Genomic DNA, 23,834 nt, shown 5'->3' on the forward strand with positions numbered 1-23,834 from the left:
AATAGTTAAAGGTATTAAACACTAAAGTAGTGGACTAAGGAGCTTGGAAAGAAAAGCATCTGGACTTTGAGTTGCTTGAAGACGTTTCACCTCTCATCCAAGAAGCTTCTTCAGTTCTAAGGTCAATTGGTGGGGAGTCCCAGATTTAAGCCTAGTGGGAGTTTCACCCCAAAGGGGGACAAAGGACCCCCTGATGATCATCTACCTAATCACATGAGCCAAGGTGTGAAAGTGGGTGTGGGTCCCAATCAGCCAGGGTTTCGGGTGAGTTCATTGTGAAACCTGGCCCCACCTTATCATGCAAATTCCTGAGGTCAGATGACCCAGGATGTGAGTGGGCGTTAAGACGTCTGGGAAGGGATCTCAGAACTGGATTATAGATGGCAGACAGTTGGTGTCGTAAACCACCGCTTCTGTTTAAAGATGGTCGCTCACAGTGGCTTCTTTCACTCCTTTTTCAAACCATCTGTCATCTCTGTCCAAAATGTGAACGTTGGCATCCTCGAAAGAGTGACCTTTGTCCTTTAGATACAGATGAACTGCTGAGTCTTGTCCCGTGGAGGTGGCTCTTAAGTAGTGCATTAAAGCTGGACTTATGTCTTGCAGTAGTATACACAAACATCTAAACTCCTCTTGTAGACATAATAAATTGCCAAAGGTTAAAACCTAAATCCTGAATAAGCCCTGATAAAGCCAGACCAAAACAGCATTTGTAACATTAACATTCAACAGGGTAGGACCTGCAAGTATTTTTTTTGGTAAATAATGGTTGTTTTTAACATTGGCAACCCAAGATATGTAGTAGTAATTTAAAGACTCTCCACCATTTGACCTTAGAACTGAAGAAGCTTCTCGGATGAGAGGTGAAACGTCTTCAAGCAACTTAAAGAAGTCCAGACGTTTTTCTTTGCAAGCTCCTTTGACTACGATGACCTGGATGACTGAGAACCTTCACAGACATAATTTAAAGACATGTTTTTTTTTTAAAAATCACTATTTTTCCACGACATGCCAGCAAACATGGTAACTTTTCAGCCTTGTAGCTTTCACCAAAGCACGTTTTGTAAGATGTTGCTCATAACTAAACAGATGTTTTTAAGGACTATTATTCATTTCTGGTCATCTACATAAAAATCACACACGTCTCATTCAAACATTAGAGATTTTCCAGGGCTATCTTTGGAGGCTTTTTGGAAAAAGTAAAATCAAAATAAAAAGTTTAGGCTCCCTCTTTAAAGGAAACCCCTGATACCCAAAGGCAGCAAGAGAAGAGAACTGATCATGCTGTCAGTAAAAACAAAATGCCAGATACATCTATATTATGCATTATTCTGTTTTAATGAAAATTGGGTGGAAAAGCAAGCAAAAAAAAAGATGCAGTGATATTTTGAGCCATAAGTGCAGTGCCTGAAATAAGGCAGATGCATATAAATCAACCAACATAAGCCTCAGCGTTTAGCCTCGGGGGAAACAAATTCTTGCACCTTTCTTGAGACTTGAAACTGGCTCATTTACAGTTTCTCTTCTAGCTTTTTATTCAGCAATTCTCACCTCCGAGGTGCAAGAAAAAGATTTTTGATTATTAGGTTGTCACAAGGTATTAGAGGCTGTTTAGATATCTAGATATCTAAATATTAAACTGACATTGAATGAGAGACTGGGTTAGAAGTTTTATATTGTTTGGTCCCACAAGAATAAAACTTTCCTTCACTAACAAAACCTTTTTTTTTTTTACTGTCAGCGGTTACATGTGAGGTGTAAAGTGTTTTGTAACAGGCTTAAAAAAGAACTTTTCACCTTTCATTTTTTAACCAAACTGATCCTTTTTTTTTTTTTACTCCATCATCACCCGACCAGATTTATCCTAGAAAATACCTACAGAGAGGAAACAGCTCCATGACTGTCTCATGCTTGAGAGTGTATGCAAATAACGATCTGAGGCTGGTAATTCTAATTTTAAACATTGTCAGTCTGCTATTTGGTGCTGTGCAGCCTAATCCGTGTAAAGTAGTTTTACCTGAACTTTTACACTGAAAACAGTGACTATAGTAGTGCTGGGTGATTCTCTTAATTAGCATTACATGATGTGTTTTAATCAGCTGTGAAAACAGAGTACAGGAATGACTACTCCTGTTTTACCTCCTCACATGAGAACACTTTTAGAATTGCTGTCCTCACTGTGTTTTGGTATTCTCAGGTGGCGCCCTCTGCCCGAACAGCAGCGCCCTTCAGGAGGTTCGGAACTGTAACGAACACCCCTGCACAGTTTACCACTGGCAGACGGGGCCCTGGGGCCCTTGCACTGAAGACCCCTCCACCTCCTCCTTCAACACTTCTGTGGGGGTCCCGCCCAACAGTGACGGCGAGGTTCCCTGCTCCATGGGAATGCAGACTCGCAAGGTCATCTGTGTCCGAGTGAATGTGGGCCAGGTGCCACCCAAGAAGTAAGCTATGTTTCTGCTTTCTTTGAGCACTTGTTTATGTTGGCTTTTAACCAGCGTATAGCCATTTAAATCCTGCTACAGAACACTGATTGCTTATTTCCTGCCTCTCTGATTTGTAGCTGTATATAACTGTGAAATCAACTCCTGGAGTGCTGTGTTGTGATGAAAATTGCTAAGTTCTCAGACCTAAAATCCACTTGCTTTGAACAGTATTTCACAATCATGTGCTATCGAAGATAGAAGAGGAGGTGTGTGTTTCCATTTCAAACGGATCTGTATGGCAGCTGATTTGACTGATTTGGACACTTTTCACATTCAAAAGGAAGAAACTAATCAGTGAAATCTGTAGCAGCTTTGAGGAAAAGACGACAGCGAGAGCTCTGCTTGTCTTTTGATGAGTGAAATGATGTGTTAAAGAACCCCTTGTGTTTTGGGTTGTTGCTTAATGAACACAGAAATACAGTGAAAATGAAATTTTAAAAAGCCCATCTTACATGCTCGGTCAAACAGTGATGTACGAGCATTTGTTTTGGTGTGTAATGGAGTATCCAGGACATTGAGTAAATTATTTGTATCTGTTTATTTTAAAGGACGTCAACGGTTAACTGTACATTGCAAAACAGAGACTGAAAGTCGATGACATTAAAAACACAAAGGAGAAGTCAGAAAGCAAGAGATGAACGAGAGAGACAGCAGTGGGTGGGGAGCAAAGTGAAATAACGAGACGCTGAGCAGACTCTACGTGAAGTTAACTCCCAATTCCTATCTCCCCTTTGCAGGCATCCACAGATAAATAAATAATCCCTGTCCCTGAAAGTCTAATTAACCCTGCCGTTTTGGGCGCTGGTAATTTCTCATTGATGATAATGACAGTAATTAAATGGGATTGATACTTTAAGGCAATTTAATCATGGGGGAGATGAGAGACAAGATGTTTGTGGTTAGCTCTGAAGACCACACCACATGAGGCGAATTCAAAACACAGAAGCGTTTACTTTAACATCCGCCAAAAAGTTCATCTCTAGTCTGGTGTCAGTTGTGCTTGGCTGATTCACATGACAACAAAAGATAAAGGAGTTGATCTGCGTTTGTTGCGTTTTGCAGAAAATAAATCCAAGGCAAATTGATTTCGGCCCTGCAAAAATAAAAACAAAAGGTCTCCTAATGTGTGTTCTCTTATGTTAAATTAGTTCCTTTTGTTTCTCGCTATAATTCAGGACCAGAAAATCCCCAAGCGTAGTTATCACTGAGGAGAGGATGGCAACATCAATTATTTAAAGGGTTGGCGCGTGTTGAGCATGTTACAAGGGAAATGTGATTCATGGAGAACAACACAGGATGAAATGAAGATTAATGTCCAGTTCAGCGGTGGCTGCTGGAGCAGCTGACCCAGTCAGTGAAGCTGCAGAACAGGGGTCAAGATCCTGGAAGTCTTTTATCGTGTGTAGTTCAAATCTACACTCCTGGCAAAGCTGGAGCAACAGATAAACACAGGCTCAGTGGCTTGGAGAGTGGGAGGTGCAAATGTGTCAAGGGTAATGGCTCTGAGTCTCTGACAGAAAGAGGTTTCAGTCAATTTGTTTCCATTATCTTTGTTTTTACTGCTCAATAACTTTGTATAATCAACTGTAATTTCCAACAAGGGCAAAAGAGCAGCATGTAATAGTGTCACTAGCAGAAACTGAAAAGAAGATATTGAAAGGGGACTCCTACTGTCCCTCTTAAAAGGAGGTTATTGCTGCTAACCTCAGCTGAGCCTGTTTGAGGTTTTGAATAATGAAAGTCACACAGGCACCTTAAATAGGTCCAAAGAGTTGTTTGACATTTTCAACCTTCAATGGAGATTGGTTTTTCTGTGACTTAGTAATTGAATTATTTTGGTGATGCTGAGTTCTGTGTGGTAACAAGCTTTAAAACAAGAGTCGCCCTTCAGGTAGTAAAGCACATCCACACCCATGTAACAGGAGGTCTGTCATGCTCATAGTCTTTATATACTCAAAGGATTATTGTTGCTGTAATTCCTTTTTTATTTCATTTTATTTTATTATGGAGAACAATGACAAGACATTTCAACTGTTTATAAAGCAGCTGGGATGAAAATGAGTACTCATCAAGTTTGAGGCCATGATTCTCAGTTGGATCAGGGGTGGAGTGCCTAATCTCAGCTGGAGAGGAGTTGCTATATCAAGTGGTGGAACTCAAGTAGCCTATATCGGGGTCTTTTCTATTTTTGAGTGGGAGATTGAGAGACCGATTCAGGTAGCACCTGTCGAGAGGTGGAAGCTGTACCATCTGTTGTGGTGAGAACAGGTCTATAAAAATCAGAAATCTTTACTTGATTCAACCTGATCTCAAGTTCAGTGTCGTCTCACAGGGCTTCCAGAATACTTGTTTTACTTGTTTTTGACTTCCTGGAAGTCCACGTCAGACCATTTGAACTTGACAGTGAGCAAAAATGAAAGTTTCTTTCAAACTGTTCTGAATTTTATGTGGAGGATCATCACTGGTAATGAATTGGAACTCCAGCTACAGCAGCATGCTTCTTTTCAACAGTTTCAAGTTGAAGAGTACATGTTTTTCAAGCTGTACAGCAGCATGGCAGGTGAGGAGCGAGGCTGGGAGAATTCTCACTGTTTCTTTGTTTTGCTTTGGGGTTTTTTTGGCTGTACAAACCTGAGGTTTCTGGAAATGCAGGAAGATCTTTTTGGGTACTAAAGAACAGTCTTTGATACACTGGCGTTGTTCCAGTAACTATTTCAGAGGCCAAAGTAAAAAGGAATACTGTAATGGGACCAGACTGAGAAATCTGAAAATATCAGCTGTGCCAAAAACAATGCAGGAGAAAAATACGTTGAATGTTAAATCAAGTAAGCAGCGATCTGATTGACAGGCGTCTCTTACAGAATGAGGGTGGTTAATGTTTGTCAGACATAAACCATTTATGTAAAAAGAAATTACAAAACCAGAATAAGAGTGTGGACAAAACAGAAATATTGTATTTTCCAAGGGTTTTTTTCATTTTTGTTTGTCTTTTCTTGAAGAGCATTTTTATGATTAATTTGATGAAATACATTCAAACTGAAAAGGAAAGGCGGGAACTGGAATATGTATAGCAGCCAGCTGTCCCTATTCTTCTCAGACCAGCCAGTTAGGCAAAGAGAAAATATGGTGGGTATAAAAATTTTTTACTTCTGTACCCGACCTACTTCAGGCTAATGTCTGGTTGCAAGAAAATCAGATGGATGAAATGAGTGTCAGGATTACTCAGCAGTGAGAAATCTCAGACTGTGCAGAACTTTTTGTAAATGACTGAAGATGGAAATAATCATATTTTGACCATAGTGGATCTGATCGAAATGTATTCGCAGCTGACAAAACACAGCCCCTGCTGCAGAACAGAGGCTGTGTTTTGTCAACATAACAAACAACACTAAAAAGGAGACCTGAAATCTAGAGCCAGAATAAACATTTGTAAATGGCCTGTACTGTGTGGACTTAAAAGTGCATACAAACACAATTGTTGTTGTCTTTGTTGTTGTTGTTTTTAATTTATCAGAAAGACCAGATTTTCCATTAGATAATGGGATTATTGGATGAAACTTTTCTGGCATCCATCTCCAACTCACAGCCTCTTAAAAGGGATGTGACTTGCAGTTGTGTTTAATGGGTTGTACCTCGGAAAAAGTGTGTGCATCATCACTGCTTGAGTTTCTGTCTGCCTGGGGGCAAAAACAGAGTGTCAGATACTGAGAGTGCTTTCAAACAGAAGTCTCTCCACAGATTGTGAGACGGCTTTTCACGGTTATGGAAGAAGTTAGCCTTCAGGGCTGGCAGAAACCTTTCCTGCTAGAAAGCATTCTTGGAAAACGTCTTCTTGGTTCGTACTAGAAACACAGGAAACGCACATGTGTAAGCCTTGGTGACTTTTGTTAACCTTACAAATGTGTGGCAGGATATTTGGTGGAAAATAAGTGAAAATAATTCAATTAATAATACACATAACATGAACCCCAGTCCCGTGTATAAATCTTTCCACATACTAGCTCTGAAAAGTCGTTGTGCCTTTCCCATTTTCCCCGCTAGCTGTTTCCACCTCTCATCATTGAAGTGTCATGCTGTCCATGGTGCTGAAGACATTTTCTGATCTCCTGTATATATGTGTGATGCAAAGTAGCTCCCCTGAATTTGACCACATTTTTGTTTTATTCTCTCTCGTTTTTGGTGCATTGGTGCAGTTTTAATACTGAAAAAATAATATTAAGTATATCAAATGTTATTGATCCTCAAAGTTAGGTATAGAAAAATGGTTCTGAGCCAAAATGCTTATTTGATTTGAGCTTTTAAGAGTCTGTATATATGTTTTTCTATTTCTCTGTGCCAAATTTAGACCCACTCCTATGTATGTCAAGGACTTGCAACTCAGAGAGTTTTCATAGTGAAGATAGAATTTTACATGAGGTAAATAAATACACTCAAGTTATTGCACAAAAAAATCAACAAATTCTAAAAGACGCTCATCGAAAAACGTTCATGATTAGTTTTGACAGAAATACACTGATGGCAGAGTAAATGCATGGATTGGATTAAGTTTAGCAGACCTTAAGATGATCTCTGCCCTTGGTATTCTCAGGGCAGCCAGTCAGATCAGCCAAAGCAAAGATTATGTCAAGCAGTGCAATAAAAAGAGAAAAGCTTGACCTAAGGCTATTCCTCTACCCAACTTCCTGCCAGCTCACGTCTAGGAAAATAAAATGAAATAAGTCTCAGGTGTGCTTAGCAATAGGATACAAGAGATTTTTGCGCCCACATCTTCACAGAGACTGAGCTTCATCACAACAGCCTGGATCAAGCTTTTGTACTCGATGGGCGAGGAGGCAAAGCAGACACTGGAGAGAGATCTCAACACCAGCAACACCGAGGATACGTGGCAGGCGATTCAGAGCATCACAGGCTACAAAAGCAGGAGCGCCCCCACCATGTGTGAGCCCACGTTGCCAGATGGGCTGCATATTACCCTCGCTTTGATCTCCTCAACAAAGAGTCAGCTGTAAAGTCGACTCTACCGCCAGAGGACCTGCCACTATCAGTATCCACAGAGGCTGTGAGAAGAATCCTCCTGTGGATGAATATGAGTAAAGCTGTTTGGCCTGATAACCTGGCCATACACTAAAACACGCTATTACTAACATTTTTAGCATATCATTTTGTCACTGTTTCAAGACAGGCACAATTATCCAAAGGTGCGTAGTGTGTAGTCTGAATGCCCTCCAGCACTGATCCCCATTCTGAAGTAGTGCTTTGAGAGGGTAGTTCTTCTGTGCCAGCCTCGCCCCTCACTAGATTACATTCAGAACCAACAGAACCACAGAAGGTGCTGTGTCCACTTGTCTTCAAAAACCTTGAAAATGAAAACACCTACATAACAATTCTGTTTGTCAATTTCAGCTCAGTATTCAATACTCCCCCATGAAGCTGACTGGCAAACTCTGCACTCCAGGATTCGACACCGTGCTTTGCAACTGGATATTGAACTTCCTCCCAAACAGAATCCAGACAGTTTGAATTGGCAGTCACACCTCCTCCACTCTATTCCTTAACAGTGTGCTCAGTTCCTTCCAGTTCATGCTGTACAGTCATGACTGCACTTGCAGGCATGAAGAGAACTTTAAGGTGAAATAACACCAGCATCGTCCACCATATTACAAACAATAATGTGAGTTAAAATCAGGAAGTTGAATCAAAACTAGTGCACAGTCATGAACTACGGAGCACCGCAGGGGACATGGGAGAAAAAAAAATTAAGACGGACTTTTGCGAGATCTCGCAAAACACACTCGGGATCTCGCAAAACTTTTGCGAGATCTCGCAAAAGTTGAATTCCAACAATGGCGGCAGCTACTTAGTTGTAATATTACTCTTTCTGGGTCACTTACAAATACACTTTTAAGATATTTTGAGGTGTGAATGTAGTTGTGTAAACGTCAGATACCTGCTCGGTTTACAAGACATCACATATTTGCAAAAGTGCTCCGACGTTTTTGGAGATCTGACACCCACTAGCTCGAAGCTAACGGGAGGTCGAGACCTACTACAGCCGGGAGGAACACCGCTTTCCCGGCACATCGTGCCTCGACCTCCCGGTCGGCTTCGAGCTGCGAAGAATGCAGCTAAAACTTTTGCGAGATCTCGCAAAAGTATTGCGAGATCCCGAGTTTGTTTTGCGAGATCTCGCAAAAGTCCGTCTTAATTTTTTTTTTCTCCCATGTCCCCTGCGGGGCTCCGTAATGAACAGAGCAGAGTCATGTTAAAAAAAACAAAACAGTTGTTTCGTTTAGTAAAGAGGATGCAAAGACAACTAAAAAGCCATACTCCTCACAGATTTCCACTCTGGTGAAGAAAGCTTCAATGGAAGAGAACTACTCCAGGAAATTTAGGAAGTAGTTTTTGTCAACTTTTACAGAGGAACAGTAGAACGCATCCTAACTGGAACCATCACAGACACAAAGAATGGGATACGGATGGCCCAGTATATGAAGGATTTGCAACGGGTGATTAAAATCATTCAGCCACATCAGTGATATCTGCGAGGTGCGGTTTCTCTGCAGAGCCCAAAGGATACAAGAAGACAATACCCACCACAGCCGCGCAGTCTGTTCACTCAGCTGCCATCTGGCAAGCAATGCAGATGTGTTCAGTGCTCTAGCACCAGACTTCAGAGCAGTTTCTTTTATTGGGCTATGAAATTATTAAATTCATCCTCCACACTCCCCCACAAAAATAGTTTTACGACTTGGTTATTTATTCATTCAATTATAATTTTTTTGTGAGTAACATAATGAGATTTCATCTGTAATTTCATTGTACATTTTTTGTTACATTATAATAATTAAACCGGTATCTTGTTCAAAGTCTTGAGTTTGATTTATCTCATGCCACAGTCACTGGAAGGGGTCCAAGCTTTATTGCACTGCAGAAAAAGGCTCTCTGACTGCACAACTTTGCCCTTTTTCTTAGCCTTGAACACTTAAACGTTTTGGATGCTGCCCTCAACTTTCACTCTTCACTCGGAAATTACTTTGACTTTGCACTTTACTGCGGCAAACGCTGCCACCGAGATGGCTTCTTCTAATGCAATTGCCAATTAACATATACCAACCAGCACATTCTCTGCCATAAAGACTGGCAATCAACACTTTAACTGAAGCAAGTTTCTAAAGAAGCACAAGAAAATTAACAGGGTGGAAAGGCATCAGGAGTTTTTGGTCAAAACAGAAAGAAGAGGCAAAGCATATGAAACTTTTTCAATATTTCAGGAAGAGCACAGATATAATAGGAACTTCCACTGATCACATATCACAGTTACAATCACAAAGGTGATCAGTAGCACAAATAAGGAAGTTAAGAAATTTGGTGACATTAGTGCCTGAATCCAGGTTAAACCAGGTTGAGCAGCAGCTTAATGCTAACGTAATGCATTAGACTTTCTTTCTTCCAACCCCATACATGTGATATACAGTAATGGATTGTCTTATTCTCTGGGTCATCACTAATTAGCTTTGCTAAGGACAGATTTAGGCAGGAGACGTTCGTTAAGATCTTATCAGAAATCATGTGTTTAGTAATCAGCTTCCGTGCCTTTCATGGTTCCTTGTTGTATTGTTTTTCAGAGACTATCTCTTTATGTGGGGTGTTGTTATCATCCAGTATGAACTTAGAAACAATCAAATGCTTCTCCAAAAGTGTTACACTCAGACTTGTACACTGCAGATTTGAAGAGAAACTGTATGAAGAGTGACAAGTACCTAACAAAGACAATCAGAGTCAGCTGGAACGAGCACTAGTCAGACGTCAGCAGTAATCAAAAAGGATATGACACATACAGCATAGAGAGATGATGAGAGATGAAGTTTCACTGGTTTTCATTTATTTATTTGCAATGTATTTTACTGAAAACGACTTACAGTACACACAGAGAAATGCCACCACCCTCCACCACCATCACCACCACCTTTTTTTCTGTTAATGTTCTGGAGACTGTTTTTTCTCAGTCAAACCTTATAGGACCCTGCTCCTAATCCAAACATCAAATGTGCTCCGACAAACATGAAAAATGAAACAAAGATAAAATAACTTAATTGATCTTTTATAATGGTTCCACACTTTATGTAATATTTACCACCCTGAGATAACAACAGGAAAAGACTAAAGTGAGACAGCTTGTTACTAGAGTTGAGAAAGTTAGATTCATTCATTAGTGTGTGGACTGAAAATCGAGCAGTTGCTGTTCTGTTAGTTGGACAATCCTTTAATCCATTACTGTGGGGGGGGGTGCAGAAAATAAGCCTAGTGTCAGTTCAGACAGGCCAAAAAGTCAAGCGCAGCTACAATCCTGGCTAAAGTACTTTAGTGCATCCGAATATCAAATGCTGATATACTGCTGGATGCATTATTTAAGCTGCTTTAGCCTGCTCACAGCTACTTTGCTTCTGCCACTTGGCAACCCGCAACCCACCTCAGTTCTTTATTCTATCAGTATAGTATCTATTGTCACGAGTTCCTTCTTTCTTGTTCCCAGTTGTTTCAAATTATGGTTTTCTAATATGCTGATTCTTTCTTGGACTTGTACAAGCACCTTACAGCCTCCCATTCACTGCTTAAAGAATTCTGACCTTTTTGTTCTATAAATCAAGCGATTAGTTCAGCGAGAGAAGATTCATCAGGTCTACTTTTAGTAAAACACATATTAGTAGCAGTGTGTGATTTACCCACCACATGGACTGACAAAAAGCTTCAGTGACGCTTGTTATAGATTCTACAACTCAAAATAACGGCAATACCAGAGCCGTACTTACAAATTTAAGTAACTGCAGGTGGAAATAACAATCTTCTTTTGACTTTGAAAATAATTAATTTATCTGATTTAATCCCCTCTGATAGGGAGGTGACACCATTTTCTCTCCCATATAATCATAGATACAAACCAAGCCACAACTCTATTTCCCTTCACATATAAGTGATAGTGTGTCCTGCAATAACTGATGAATCATGAGACGCGCAATAGCAGTGTGTACAGTGGGAATTTACTCACTACAAGGCCTACAAGGTGACCCTTTATAGAGCCTACACGCCAGTCAAACAGTTGGAGAGAATGCCTGATTTACAATGGTGGAAATTCTGTTTAATAATTAAAAATAATTGCTCCATCATTTTCCCTTATATGTTCATTTATGTTGTGATTAGGGATGGGTATCGTTTAGGTTTTATCCAATGCCAGTACAAAACCGGTACTTTTGAAACGGTGCCGGTGCATAAACGGTGCTCGAACCGGTGCTTAAAGAATGGAGAACACAAAATTGGTCCAAAAACCTCTCATGTTCAGCTGTTTTTTTGTGAAAAGATAACAATGTTAGCCTTTTCTGCAGCTATAGGGGATTTATGGTATCACTCTTGGCTGGAAGCAGTGCTTAATCAATGGAAAAAACACAAACTTTATCCAAAAACCTCTCATGTTTAACTGTTTTCCACTTTTTCTTTGGTCATTTTAACCTTTTTGGCCAGGGTGAAGGGAGTATCTGCCATCAAACAAGAAGAAAGCCGCATGTAACTACGACGGTGTTTGCTAGTTCACCTTACATGCATTAATGTAATAACGTGGTTAGCCTACTCAACGTAAATTACACACGAACAACATTAAGCTACTCACGCAGAGAAGAACGGCTGCTGCTGCCATCATCATCCGTCATCATTTCTGCTACACTGGCAGGGCTAGGGGCCAGGACTCTACTCTTCGGGTTTTTGGGGGGATGTTGCTAACTCCGGGTCCGATAACAGGCACCACACCCGCAGTAGATGTGCTCGGTGTGAGGTCTCACAGCAAGCTATCAAATACGGCGCATTTCTCGGCATTTAACAAAATGCTATACGTCGCCAGGTGTTTCATCAGATTCGAGGTGTTACCTCCTTTGCACAGTATCACAGTATCACCTTAAAGCACTTGTTGCAGGCTGCTGAGTTTGCATCTTTTGCTGTGAAGTACAGCCAGAATTTGACCGCTTCACCTTGGGCATTTTTAATCAGTAGCTCTGCTCTAAAGGAACGTACGTACCTGGGCCCGCCTACTATCCTCGGAAAGGTAAAATGATTGGCTAGAATCCAAAGTGTATGACATCTCAGGAAAAAAACGCACCGAAATAAAGCACCGAAATAAAGCACCGAAAGGTGCGCTGCTTTTCGGTCTGGTTACTACAGTTTATGTCAGAACGATACCGGTACCCATCCCTAGTTGTGATGTGATGAAATTTCAAAGATCATAAGATTTTTTTTATCCCTCATGCCTTTAGCCATTTGCATTCCTTTTTTTTCCAATTATTTATCCAATTTTTCCCTTAACTTGTCACGTGGTTGTAGTCTGCCCTTGTTATTGTATAATAACCCCTCGAGATTAAATTTACTGTTTTATAAAAGCACGTTATTTTACACCACTTTTTCCTTGTCCAGAATGTTGTGACGGCTCTGGTTTCCAGGCCTTGTTTTCATCACTGGCATTTTTTCCTAGGAGTGAGTAGACACAGATGTTTGTTTGTTTTTTTTGTTGTTGTTTGTGTTTTTTCCTGCTCTACATGTCTTCATCTGGCACAATCTAACTGGCAGGTACTCTTGATCAGTGCACCCGTGGGATCCCAGCAAAACAAACAAACATGGCCGCCCGAACCCTCCATATGCAGATGTGCCCCGTCTCATTCACAGATAGATCTGTGCTGTCTTCCTCCCACAGTCTCAGGCAGTGAACCTCACAGAGTGCATGTCACCCTCGTACACACAGTCGCACATGCGCAAGCAACCCATACACAAACACTGACTGTCAAAGCCCAAAGACACAACAGAGACAAATATGTCAGTGTCTCGGGCTTGGGCTGCGATCATCCCTATTGAGAAAGCTGTTGTGGTGTGAGGGGGAAAAAAACAATAACATCTGCTTATTGATTCTGACAGTGTGTGCTGACACACACCGACTGTGCGTTTGTATAATCACATTGATGCTGTGGAATTTGTGAAAATGAATGATTCATGATTATGATGTTGGACAGTAGCTGTATTAAGCCCAGTCAATCATCTTCCTGCCATGTTTTCTAACGGAGGTTGTGTTTACTCTGGTTTTGACTATGATAGATAGCTAAAAGCCCTTGAGACGGAGGGCCATAAGATGCTAGTGAAAGGGTCCTTGAAGAACTGCAATACTTTTATGCTAAATTAAACTAATGATGTTCTTGTTTTGTTGTCCATCGTTTTGATAATGAAATTAATTAGGCCTTATCTTTTCCCACCAGACCATGTTTTTGTGTGCGTACACTTAAAACTACTGACATTTCTTTGCTTCGAATCTTCATCCTGTTCAACCATCTGCTCGTTTTTCGAAAACAGCCTCTCGCTGAACAGATTACTCATCGCGTTAATAGCAGCAAGCAAAACATGAGCATTAGCCTGGCTGCTCATCTTGATGTCGTGCTTTGGGACAAGCTCCCAGTGCCATGTCTTCGGCTCACTACAAATCATTACGTTTAAACATCATAATGAGTTTGTGACACTGACTGGAACCAGCAAGTCAGTTTAAACCAGATGCTATTATTGGATTCATTTCAGTGAAGAGCATTTCCCCAGTGATATACGCAAGTGAAGACACAGAAAAAGGAAAGACTAGAATAGGAAATTGTGCGGCTGGGATATTATACCCCAAGCACCTAGTAAATAAGAATTTTATTCCTCGAACAAACAATAAAATCAACGTGACAAGCAAGGATAAATAAATTGAATATTAAAGACAACAATGACACCAGGAGAAAAAAGAAAGAAAACACACTGGAATGATAAAATGTATACATGATAGAAAAATGCATAAATAACAATATTATAGCTTGATTTCACACCCACACAGAGTGAATCTCCCAGACAGGCATAGTGCTGTAAGTATTCTGGCTGGTGTTGCGCTTTGCCAACAAACATTGCCCGTTCTTTCTTTCTGGAAACTGGATTTTAATTGAATTTTAATTGTCTAAATTTGGATAATATCCGCCATTAGCGAGGCTACAATATAATTAGACATAAGTGAGGGGATTGGGAGTGGGTGGCACACAGGTTTGTTTTCTCTGCTGACAGAGACATGCTATGAGTCCACTCATTGCCCTATATGTAGAGCAAATGTTACTGTGTTCTCCCAGTCATTCTAAATTCACAAATTGAAATCTCAAACATGGAGGCTATCAGAAGTGACCTTTCACTGACATTTGTTTCCACCTATTCTTATTAAGATTCTCCAAACACCTAAACACAGTCCCACTTTTATACCAGTCTAGGAGTTCACCTTGCATCACAGTGAGGCCACTTGTGATTACTACATTGATAAACTGAATTGAAAAATAATAGAGCTCAACATTTTATTCACAGATGGAAAGCAAACCAGTTCTGTTTGCTGACAAGAGCTCACAAAAATGCATGTAATGTAAACTAGAGAGTCAAGGAATCTACAATATTAGAGAGAAAACCACAACAATCACACAATCCACTAGGAGCAAGCGTTAGGTGAAAAAACTTGCTTTCAATAGAAGGAAACATCTGGCAGAACCAGATGAACCAAATTCAAACTTAAATCCCATTCCCTGAATTCATTTATATACACATCCTCTCTCTATCTTAAGGATGAATCCTTATTTATGCAAATGCAATGCCGAGTGGACCTACCTTACCTTAAGATTAAGACTTAAGAAGACAAGATTGTGTAATACCTTGTAAGTAACTACAGTTAGAGCCTAAATCTCCTGAACTAACTTCAACCTGGAGTTGGGTACTATTGTAAAGGTTAAGTGTAACTGCAGGATAAAAGTCCGTCCTATATGTTCCAATGTGCCTTTTGTAGCCACCTAATGGTCTAAAAATGTGTCCCACAATATTCATATATACGCCTTTACACGATTAAAGTAACATTTACTGATTTGTCCTATAAATTGAGCTGGTACTCTATGCGAGTGTTGTATTTGCAGTGCTGTCCAAGTTTTGACAAGAAGCAGTGATTGCTTGTTTAGGTTTTGTTTGCTGGGGGAAGCAGAGCATCTTTGTTATAGTTTAGAAAAGATCATAGTTTTGGTTGGAAAAAGCCTTCAGTGTTGACTCAAAATGTGATGTGAACGCACGTTTTTTTAATCACAGACTCCACCTGCTTCTGAGAAACAACAGCCATAGTTCATTCTTACAGGAAAATGTAAACACGAGTTGTTTGAGGCATTTGAAACACCAATCAAGATTGTTGTTCCGGTAAAGGCCGCCTTCACCAGAACATACGCTCGCTTGTTTGTGTGTTCAGACCCAAAGGGAACACTGAAAAGGTGAAATCGAAAAGGCAAGCAGTCTGCAATTCAGAAAGGAGTTGTTTCGTCCTCTAAGGTCTCTCTTAGTATTCACAGTGTGTTTCTCCTCGATCGAAGGCAAAACTGAAGTTGTATTTAAGTTGTAGTATTTAACCTAAACAGAACTATCATGGCTTTTTCAGATTTCACAATCCCAAAAGGGTTAAACTATAATTCATGCTCTGACTTTTACCATTTTTGAGTATGAGAAGAATTTAACAAGGTCAGAGGTTTAATCTCGTCTGTTTAAGACTCGTTTGTGTCACAGTATTAAAGAAATCCCAAATGAGAAAGAGAAAGGGTTGTCTTTGACACATATTCAAGGAATCAATAAGTAAACAGAAGAAGTCCAATGATTCATGCATACTGTTGAGCTGCATACACACTGGAAGTGGTACACTCATCATCCATTGCTTAGAAAAAGACGGGTGGTTGCTTGCAAACATCCCTGGCCCCAGTTGCCTAGGTGACCCTGTAATGTAGTTACTCCCAGGTCACATATCAATCAACAGTATTCTTCTCTCTAATTGGTAATCACTTTAGCCACTCGCCTGGAAATTGAGAAAAATATTTTCTTGCTCCCCCCCCGCCCCCTTCCCATTGCCAGTGGTTATTTTTCCCATAGTCGCTTGAACTCATAAAATATCATTGCTGTTCTATGGTCTCTGGTCACTATGTTTCTGCAAATTGCGTCTAGTTTGAACATAGCTTGAATTCAGGAAGGCCACAAAAGTCAAGCTAACCAATAGCTGATCAACTGATCAGTTCCATAACCTTTCTATTGGCAAATTTCATAATGAGGATTGCTACTTAAGACTGCAGTCACACAAGCCCAAATAACGACCCTCTACCTCTGGTAAGGAATAATGTTTCCCTAGCAGTTAGTTGGGAAATGGTTGCAGGAAGTTTTTGGGCTACCTCCTTGAAATTGCTTTGGTAATTAGCAAAAACTTGCCACAGCTTCTCACACTTTGAATGGAAGACATCCACTTATCTGTCTGTACTCACCATGCAGTACAGAAACTGTAAAAAGTACAACACAAACCAGAAATGGGGACTGTTTCTAGAGTAATTCTAGAGTAAAAGTTGCACCTTTTGAACAGTGTTTGCAGACAAGTCAGCATCTTTCATGCAAACTATGACCATCCACAACAAAGTGCTAGCTGCCAAATCAACTGCAAGGAGGATGTTGGTGCAACTTCCATAGCACCTCTTTGCAGCCCTCTTCCTTCCCAGCTCCTCATCCTGTTTCTTTTTGAGAAATGTTTCCACACCTTCACATTAAGTACTTGTTTAATGGTGTCATAATCAGCACTTTATTTTGGTGAGTTCCTCCTAACCAAATAAGAAGTACTTATTTTATTGATTAATTTGGGTTGGTACATGTTTGAGATCTAGTACTTGGTTATTAAGCTGGTGTTGGTTTCTATATACACTTTGATTTTATTTAGATCTTGAAGATATCTTTATGCTGTCTGTCTTCTCTGTGCCAGGTCTCCCTTGATGGAGAACGTGTTGATCCCTACAGGCTCTTGAGAAAATGATAAAAACCCTTTTTCATGCTGGGGTCGAGTGTGGAGATTGTTTTGCGGTAGCAGGTTCACTAGTTCTTAACAGCTTCCCATCGTGTTGAAGTGTTCTCAAGAGAGACACCTGTTTATTCCCTTCTTTATGGACCCAGCCATCAGTTAAAAGCAGAAGACATAAATGTATCCTCCCCACAGCTGTTTTTTTTCCTGGGGACCATTCACTTTTATGAAGACAACCGAGGATTTGTTCCGCTCAAGAGGGATTTAGCTCTGTCTATTGGTATTAAAAATAAATCTCTCCTTGTGTTGCTGTTGCAATATTACATTTTCCCAGGGAGGCTCCCTATCATTTCTCTGATAACACCATGCTAATGAGTATGAAACACCCAGTGGAGAACACTAATTCAAAAGAGCGTTAAACCTCTTTTGATGATCAGAAGTCAGCAGTGGGATGAGGAAACATAGTCGTAACGTCCAACTGCAAGAGCAGCGAGGGATCAGATAAGATGTCTTCCAGCAGGTTTGTCGTGACCTATTTATCTTTGTCTCGTTTATGCACAGGGGACCTGAAGATTCAACATAACCTCTGTTTTGAAAAACCTCGGCTTGACCACGAGGATTATTACTCACTGATAGCTGAATCCATTTAAACTGGAAATTTTATCCTCAGGCCTGTTGGCTGACTTTAGCTCAGTGAGTTAAAGTTTCCTCACAGAGATATATTACTGTAAAACAAACACAGTGCTTTTAGACATTTCCTGTGATGCTAACAATGCTCTGGTGGGTTACACAACCATCCCTTTCCTATGTGTCATCCAGATGGCATACATCAGTCATAAAGTGAAAGTAATTACAGAGGTTTTTATTGCCCTAGATTGAGGCGAGAATAATTACATTGTGTATTCAAGCACTACCCAGATGGTTGCTGCATCAAGCCTCTCAGTTGATATTTATTAAAGCGTGAGTGCATGGTTTATATTTTTAACTGTCATGGTTAAGTGTCAGCTTGGTCTTTTTAGGTACAAATGCCAAAATCTATAGGGGGTGGGTTTAAGTTGGGGGGGAAAATACAGCTAAATCTACACACTATATTTTTTTGGTTATAGGGCTGCAAATATGTTAAATTCAATTCCAGAAATCACAAAAACACATGTTTGGCAACTCCTTTGATATCTGTAAAATGCTTCGCCAAAAGATTAAAAGAGCCATGAAGATCTAAATGTTACTCAGTTCAATTTTTCCCTCATTACAAGTTCTGATATCTTAAATAAACCATCATGTTTTGCAGCAGTGATCACGCACGCAGTCAATAAAAATATATTTTAAAGATCTTTTATTTTGAAAAGAAACCTTATTAGAAAGTGAAATGAAACACTGGACAAAAGTATGATGTTTATATCAGTGCTAATGAAATATTCTTTTTTTTATTTTTATGGGACCATCGTGTGATGACTTCATCAACATTCGTATATTGTTTTATCTTCATCCTGCGGTTCTCTTTATGTCTACAGTAGGCATACTCAATTATCTGTAGCCAATGACTTTTTGCAGGGGATCCAATTTTCCAGAGATCTCTCAAAATTATAAATATTATTTCTGATACAATTTTTAATGCAAGATACCACAGAAACTATTGATATTCTGAAGTTTTTCATTCTAAATACAATGAGACACATTAATGTGATTTGTGTAAGCAGAGTTTCTGTTGGCTCAAAGATAACGTGGGTGGGAGTAAAGGACACAGTATGCTTGTTTTGGTATAAATTGCTCCCATCTGTAGATTTGCACCTGTCATCTGTCTTGTGTTTTTTCTCTACTATGATCAAAGAGCAAACTAAAAATACAATTCCACTTGAAGACAGAGTGCCTTAGTTGTTTGTCTTGGGTTATGCTGACACTTGAGACATTTAGCAATATTTCCTGGATTTAGCTTTTTGAACACTAAAATTTGCCTCACTGAAGAGTGCTTCCTTTATTCTTTGTGACCCTTTTTAAATAATAGAGTACAATTTTATAATTTATAGCTAAATGATTTTTATGGACCTTGTGGCTGTTGTCTCCCAGAAGCTTCCAGACCCTTCTTTGAGAACCACTGCTCTGCTATGCTTACTGCAAATGAATTCTTTTCTTTTATTCACAGGGATTCACATTAAGTGAATTTAAAGGATTCCTCTGCTATAAAATGTTGTGATTTTTGATAATAATGAAAAACAATGGTTTAAAATGATAAAAAAAAATTCTGCCCTTGATTATACTCTTTGTGTCTGTGAGTGTGCTTAGGTTTGAGTGATATAAATTTCATTGAATGGTGAGCGTGAGGGTCCACATGGACATCTGCTTCTCTGCCCGTTTGGTACAGAGCTGTGGCAACGTAACACAACCAGTGCAGAGAAAGAGCCCATAAGAAGTGTTCTTGCTCAGCACCCACAGATTAAAGATTTAGGCAGATACATTGGCTTTATCAAAATTACTATTTTCTTAGGAGTAAATCTTTTTAGGTTTAGACTTCATGCTCTTGTGTTTTGATGAATGTATAAAGAGATTTTGTTTTTGCTTAGGTGTCCAGACGGTCCTCGCCCAAGCACAATGAGACCATGCCAGCTGCCCTGCAAGAAGGACTGTATCATGACCCCATTCAGTGACTGGGCAACGTGTCCAATTACATGTGATGCAGGTATGAAGGAAAAAACAACGATTCATGCTCATAGATAACTGTTGTTGCTGCTGTTAAAAAATTCAAGAGTATTGAAGAAACAAAGTTTCCAGCACAACTTCCCCTGCTTCTTTGCACACACAGAAGAACATAAAGTCTAAATAAGTAAAGTCCTCTCCGACAACTTTCCCATTAAACCAGCTTATTTATGGTATTGTATTTTCATCATGCATCTTTAATTTCATTCTCATGTTTTTATCTCTTATTTTTTATTTTCTTAGCTTGTACTTTTAAATAATAAGCATCTACATACATGTTACTTTTCTTCATTCTATTTTTTGTTTTTGTGTCACTTGTACTGGTTGTATATGACATTGATGGGGAAAACTTAAAACACTGCCCTTCATTTAGATTTGTCCTGTTTAAATGCTAAACAGGGTGTGTACCAGGTTTTATTTTTTATAGTGGACACTCTCCAAGACTGGCTTTATACCACATGACCACATGGCCTAGCCTCCTTGCTGGTGTCTGGTTGGTGGATGAGCACATTGAACATATGTGATTGGTTGTTTAATTTTTTTGCTTTTTAAAATGTGGCCTGTAACATGTTTTGCCCTGATAAAGGCTGCAAGCCGAAATAAACTGGTCAAATCATTAAATTGTTCTTTATACTGAAAATGTTGCTGGGCCTCTTTAGACTTTCTTGGAATTGGGTGAAGTTGTGCCAAACTCCTCTATGTTGTAAAAAGTACTTTATTCAGTCAGTCAGGCCTTGGTGGTTTCAGGATAGTCACAATATTTCCAATCATAGTTGACAGAGGTGACAATAATATGCTGGTAATAACATAATAATAAAAGATAACAAAATGGAAAACACAGAAGCTAATTTTAATTGACTAAGTGCAACAACTCTAGAGTTGGGTTGGCCTACACCAGTGGTTCTTAACCTTGTTGGAGGTACCGAACCCCACCAGCTTCATATGCGCATTCACTGAACCCCTCTTTAGTGAAAAATAAAATGTGATTTTTTTACTGGTGCACAAAATGAGCCATGCATGTCATGGCGAAGGCTCTGCCGAACCCCTGAGACCGACTCACCGAACCCCTAGGGTTCGATCGAACCCAGGTTAAGAACCACTGGCCTACACTGAGCTGAAGACAATGACTGTCACATAAACACATGCTCTCATGCCTCGTTACAGATCATTAATTTGATAGACTGGCATGTAGGACAACATTTGGGCTGACCTCCGTTAGTGGGCCTGGCAAGTCTGCTTGCTCCGGCCAGCAAGTGGTCGGTGTTGTTGTTTTCAAGCGGTGAAAGGAAGACGTTTTCAGATGAGGTCACCTTCGTCAGGCGGCCATTGCCCAAGCTGTTGAGTGGTGGCAAAAACATTAAGTTGATTTACGAGTGAAAATCATTATCATCCGTATTTTGATGACCTCCTCCTGTGACACGGTGGCATAAATCTCTTCGGTCTAAGCATGCTTTACTGGTGGTAGTGCATTTTAATTTGATGCTGTTGATATCTTAACCTTGTGCAGAGAATTACACACCACCCACGTAGAAAGGTTTGAAGCAGAGTATAGGGCTATCCAGAGGCTTGTTTCAACTTAATGAACTACTCGAGGGCATCGCCACACATGTAAATACCATAAATTTAATCTGAGTCAGTTCCAAGGTCTAATGGGATTTTTCCGCATCATCGTTGTTGGCTTGATATCCCCAGTAATCACAAGTGTGCGCTTTTGACGCTGGCTGTCCAATTAGAATTGGCAGTTGCAGTCTCCAAGTCCATTCTTCAAGGATTATTAACAGAGTAGTCAGCTTATCATTTTGACATTTTTCTCATCACTTTTCCATCATATTTCTTAATTTAATTCATTAATTGTCTGCGTCCCTTCAGCTGGTATTGCTGTGAAGAAAAAGCAATCAAGGAAACGTCTTATCATCCAGATGCCATCCAACGGAGGGCAGGAATGTCCAGAGGTGCTCGAAGAAGAGAGGGACTGTGAGGTCCCCAAAATCTGTCCCGGTTTCAGGTAAGCGCACGACAGCCGCCTTCAGGTGTCGACAAACACTGTTGTTGCTGTTTGAATGTTTTGTCACATGGACAATGTACCCGTGGGTTTTAAAATGTTTAAACCTTGAGGCTCATTGCACAGATTTTTGTTGTTGTTGTTTTTTGTTCTATGCTCTACTTTTGTGTTTAAATGGTTTTCACTTGCAGCCCTAAAAAGCCAAAATACAAACCAACAGCATATCCCAAACAGCCAAGTTTTAATTTAATAATTTATTAGAATATTTAACAAACATCAAAAGATTCAACTATGATATAAAGATACAGATTTTCTCTACACCTGCAAACTCTGTCAGTCTGACTTTCTGTTCCCACCTCTCAAAATACCAGCTGCATGTGTTTATTTATAGGTGCACACTTTCTTGTTAACTCCTTGTTTGCCACCATGAGAGACAAAATAGATGTAAGTTATGGACTAACTAATGAGATAAAGTAAAAATAATGTCAGCGTTTTGTCTTATTGGATATCTATGCCAGTCTCATCAGTCTCTTTGGCTTTAATTTGTGTTCAAATCAAAGCCTTTGGTCAGAAATGAATAGTTTAGTGATGAAAACTGGAAACGAGGTTGTTTTATCAGGAAAAATTACGGGGGGAAATCCAATAATCCAGTTTATTAATTTCAGACTGTGACATTTCCGTGGTGTCGAGAGTTTATCTTAGAATATAAATTGAAATCTTTTTTCCACCGCAATTTAACTTTTTTCCTTTACTTTTTTCTAATAAATGTTATTCAAAAAAGTGTGAAAATAAAGGTGAAAGTCTACACAGTTTGATTAAATATGACAAAAAAGCAATAAGTGGTAGCGGGGTTTTACTCTGTGATAAAGAAACCTGGATATTCTGGTTATATAAACCAAGCTGTGCCATGTAGCTGTGCTATCCTTTCTTATGGTGACAAGGTGCTGCAACCAACTTGATTCTATCTTTGTGGTGAGCAGGTATCTTCCTGGTGACTCGTTGATTAAACCACAGAAAAAAACGTTTCTAAACTGAGCCCACTGTAATGGATGACTGTAAATACTGGCCAAACAAATAGTTTGTGTGTAGTTTAAGAGCTTTTAAAAAGCTAAAAAAAACCAAAAAAAAACAAACTATAACACATGTTCTGTGTTTAATAAGTCATCAGTCAAATCATGTTTAAAATGCCATTGAAATATGCAGCACTTTGCATCATGTATAACATAAATGTTAAAATGAGAATAATTCATTTAACTGAAGAGGGACTATGATGCTTGACTAGACATGTAACTGCTCTAGCTATGACAACCTGATGTTTTATTTCACGATGATGTAACTTTTATATGATTTAATATGCAGCTCTTGAAAACTCCCAAGTGTTAGTTTGCTTACAGGTCCAACCTGAACTTCACCTGTTTAGAGACTTAGAGAGCTTTTTATTGTCATTGTGCAGTTTCTTGCACAGCGAAATTGGGTAGCTGAACCACAAAGGTGCTAAAGTAAGAAGAAGAGAAACCAATATACAACGAAGGCGAAAAATAAATAAATAATTAAATAAAGAGAATAAAATAAAAAACAGTGTATATGTATACATATGTGAGTGGAACTATATACGTGGTAAGATAAGATAAGATAGAACTTTATTAATCCCTCGGGTGGGTTCCTCTGGGAAATTCGATTTCCAAAAAAGCACAGCACCGACAGAAGTTACAGAGTTATACACACACACATATATATAAATACAGAGACAATATAAATAAAATATACGAAG

General features: G+C 39.5%; 1 protein-coding gene across 2 annotated transcripts in view; it reads left to right on the forward strand.

Moving 5' to 3' along the window:
• Window positions 1-23,834, forward strand: part of thsd7ab (thrombospondin, type I, domain containing 7Ab) — a 230,880-nt gene that overhangs the window by 129,117 nt on the left and 77,929 nt on the right. For both annotated transcript variants that reach the window (XM_085366672.1, XM_085366673.1), the window contains 3 exons: window positions 2,198-2,444; window positions 19,929-20,044; window positions 21,931-22,066. In XM_085366672.1, the coding sequence (XP_085222798.1) occupies window positions 2,198-2,444; window positions 19,929-20,044; window positions 21,931-22,066 (499 nt within the window). The remainder of the gene's footprint in view (window positions 1-2,197; window positions 2,445-19,928; window positions 20,045-21,930; window positions 22,067-23,834) is intronic.

Source organism: Diplotaxodon limnothrissa, linkage group LG11 (genome assembly GCF_057381915.1).
Source record: "Diplotaxodon limnothrissa isolate DT_005_m linkage group LG11, D_limnothrissa_male_GT1.1, whole genome shotgun sequence".
NCBI classification, from domain to species: Eukaryota; Metazoa; Chordata; class Actinopteri; order Cichliformes; family Cichlidae; genus Diplotaxodon; species Diplotaxodon limnothrissa.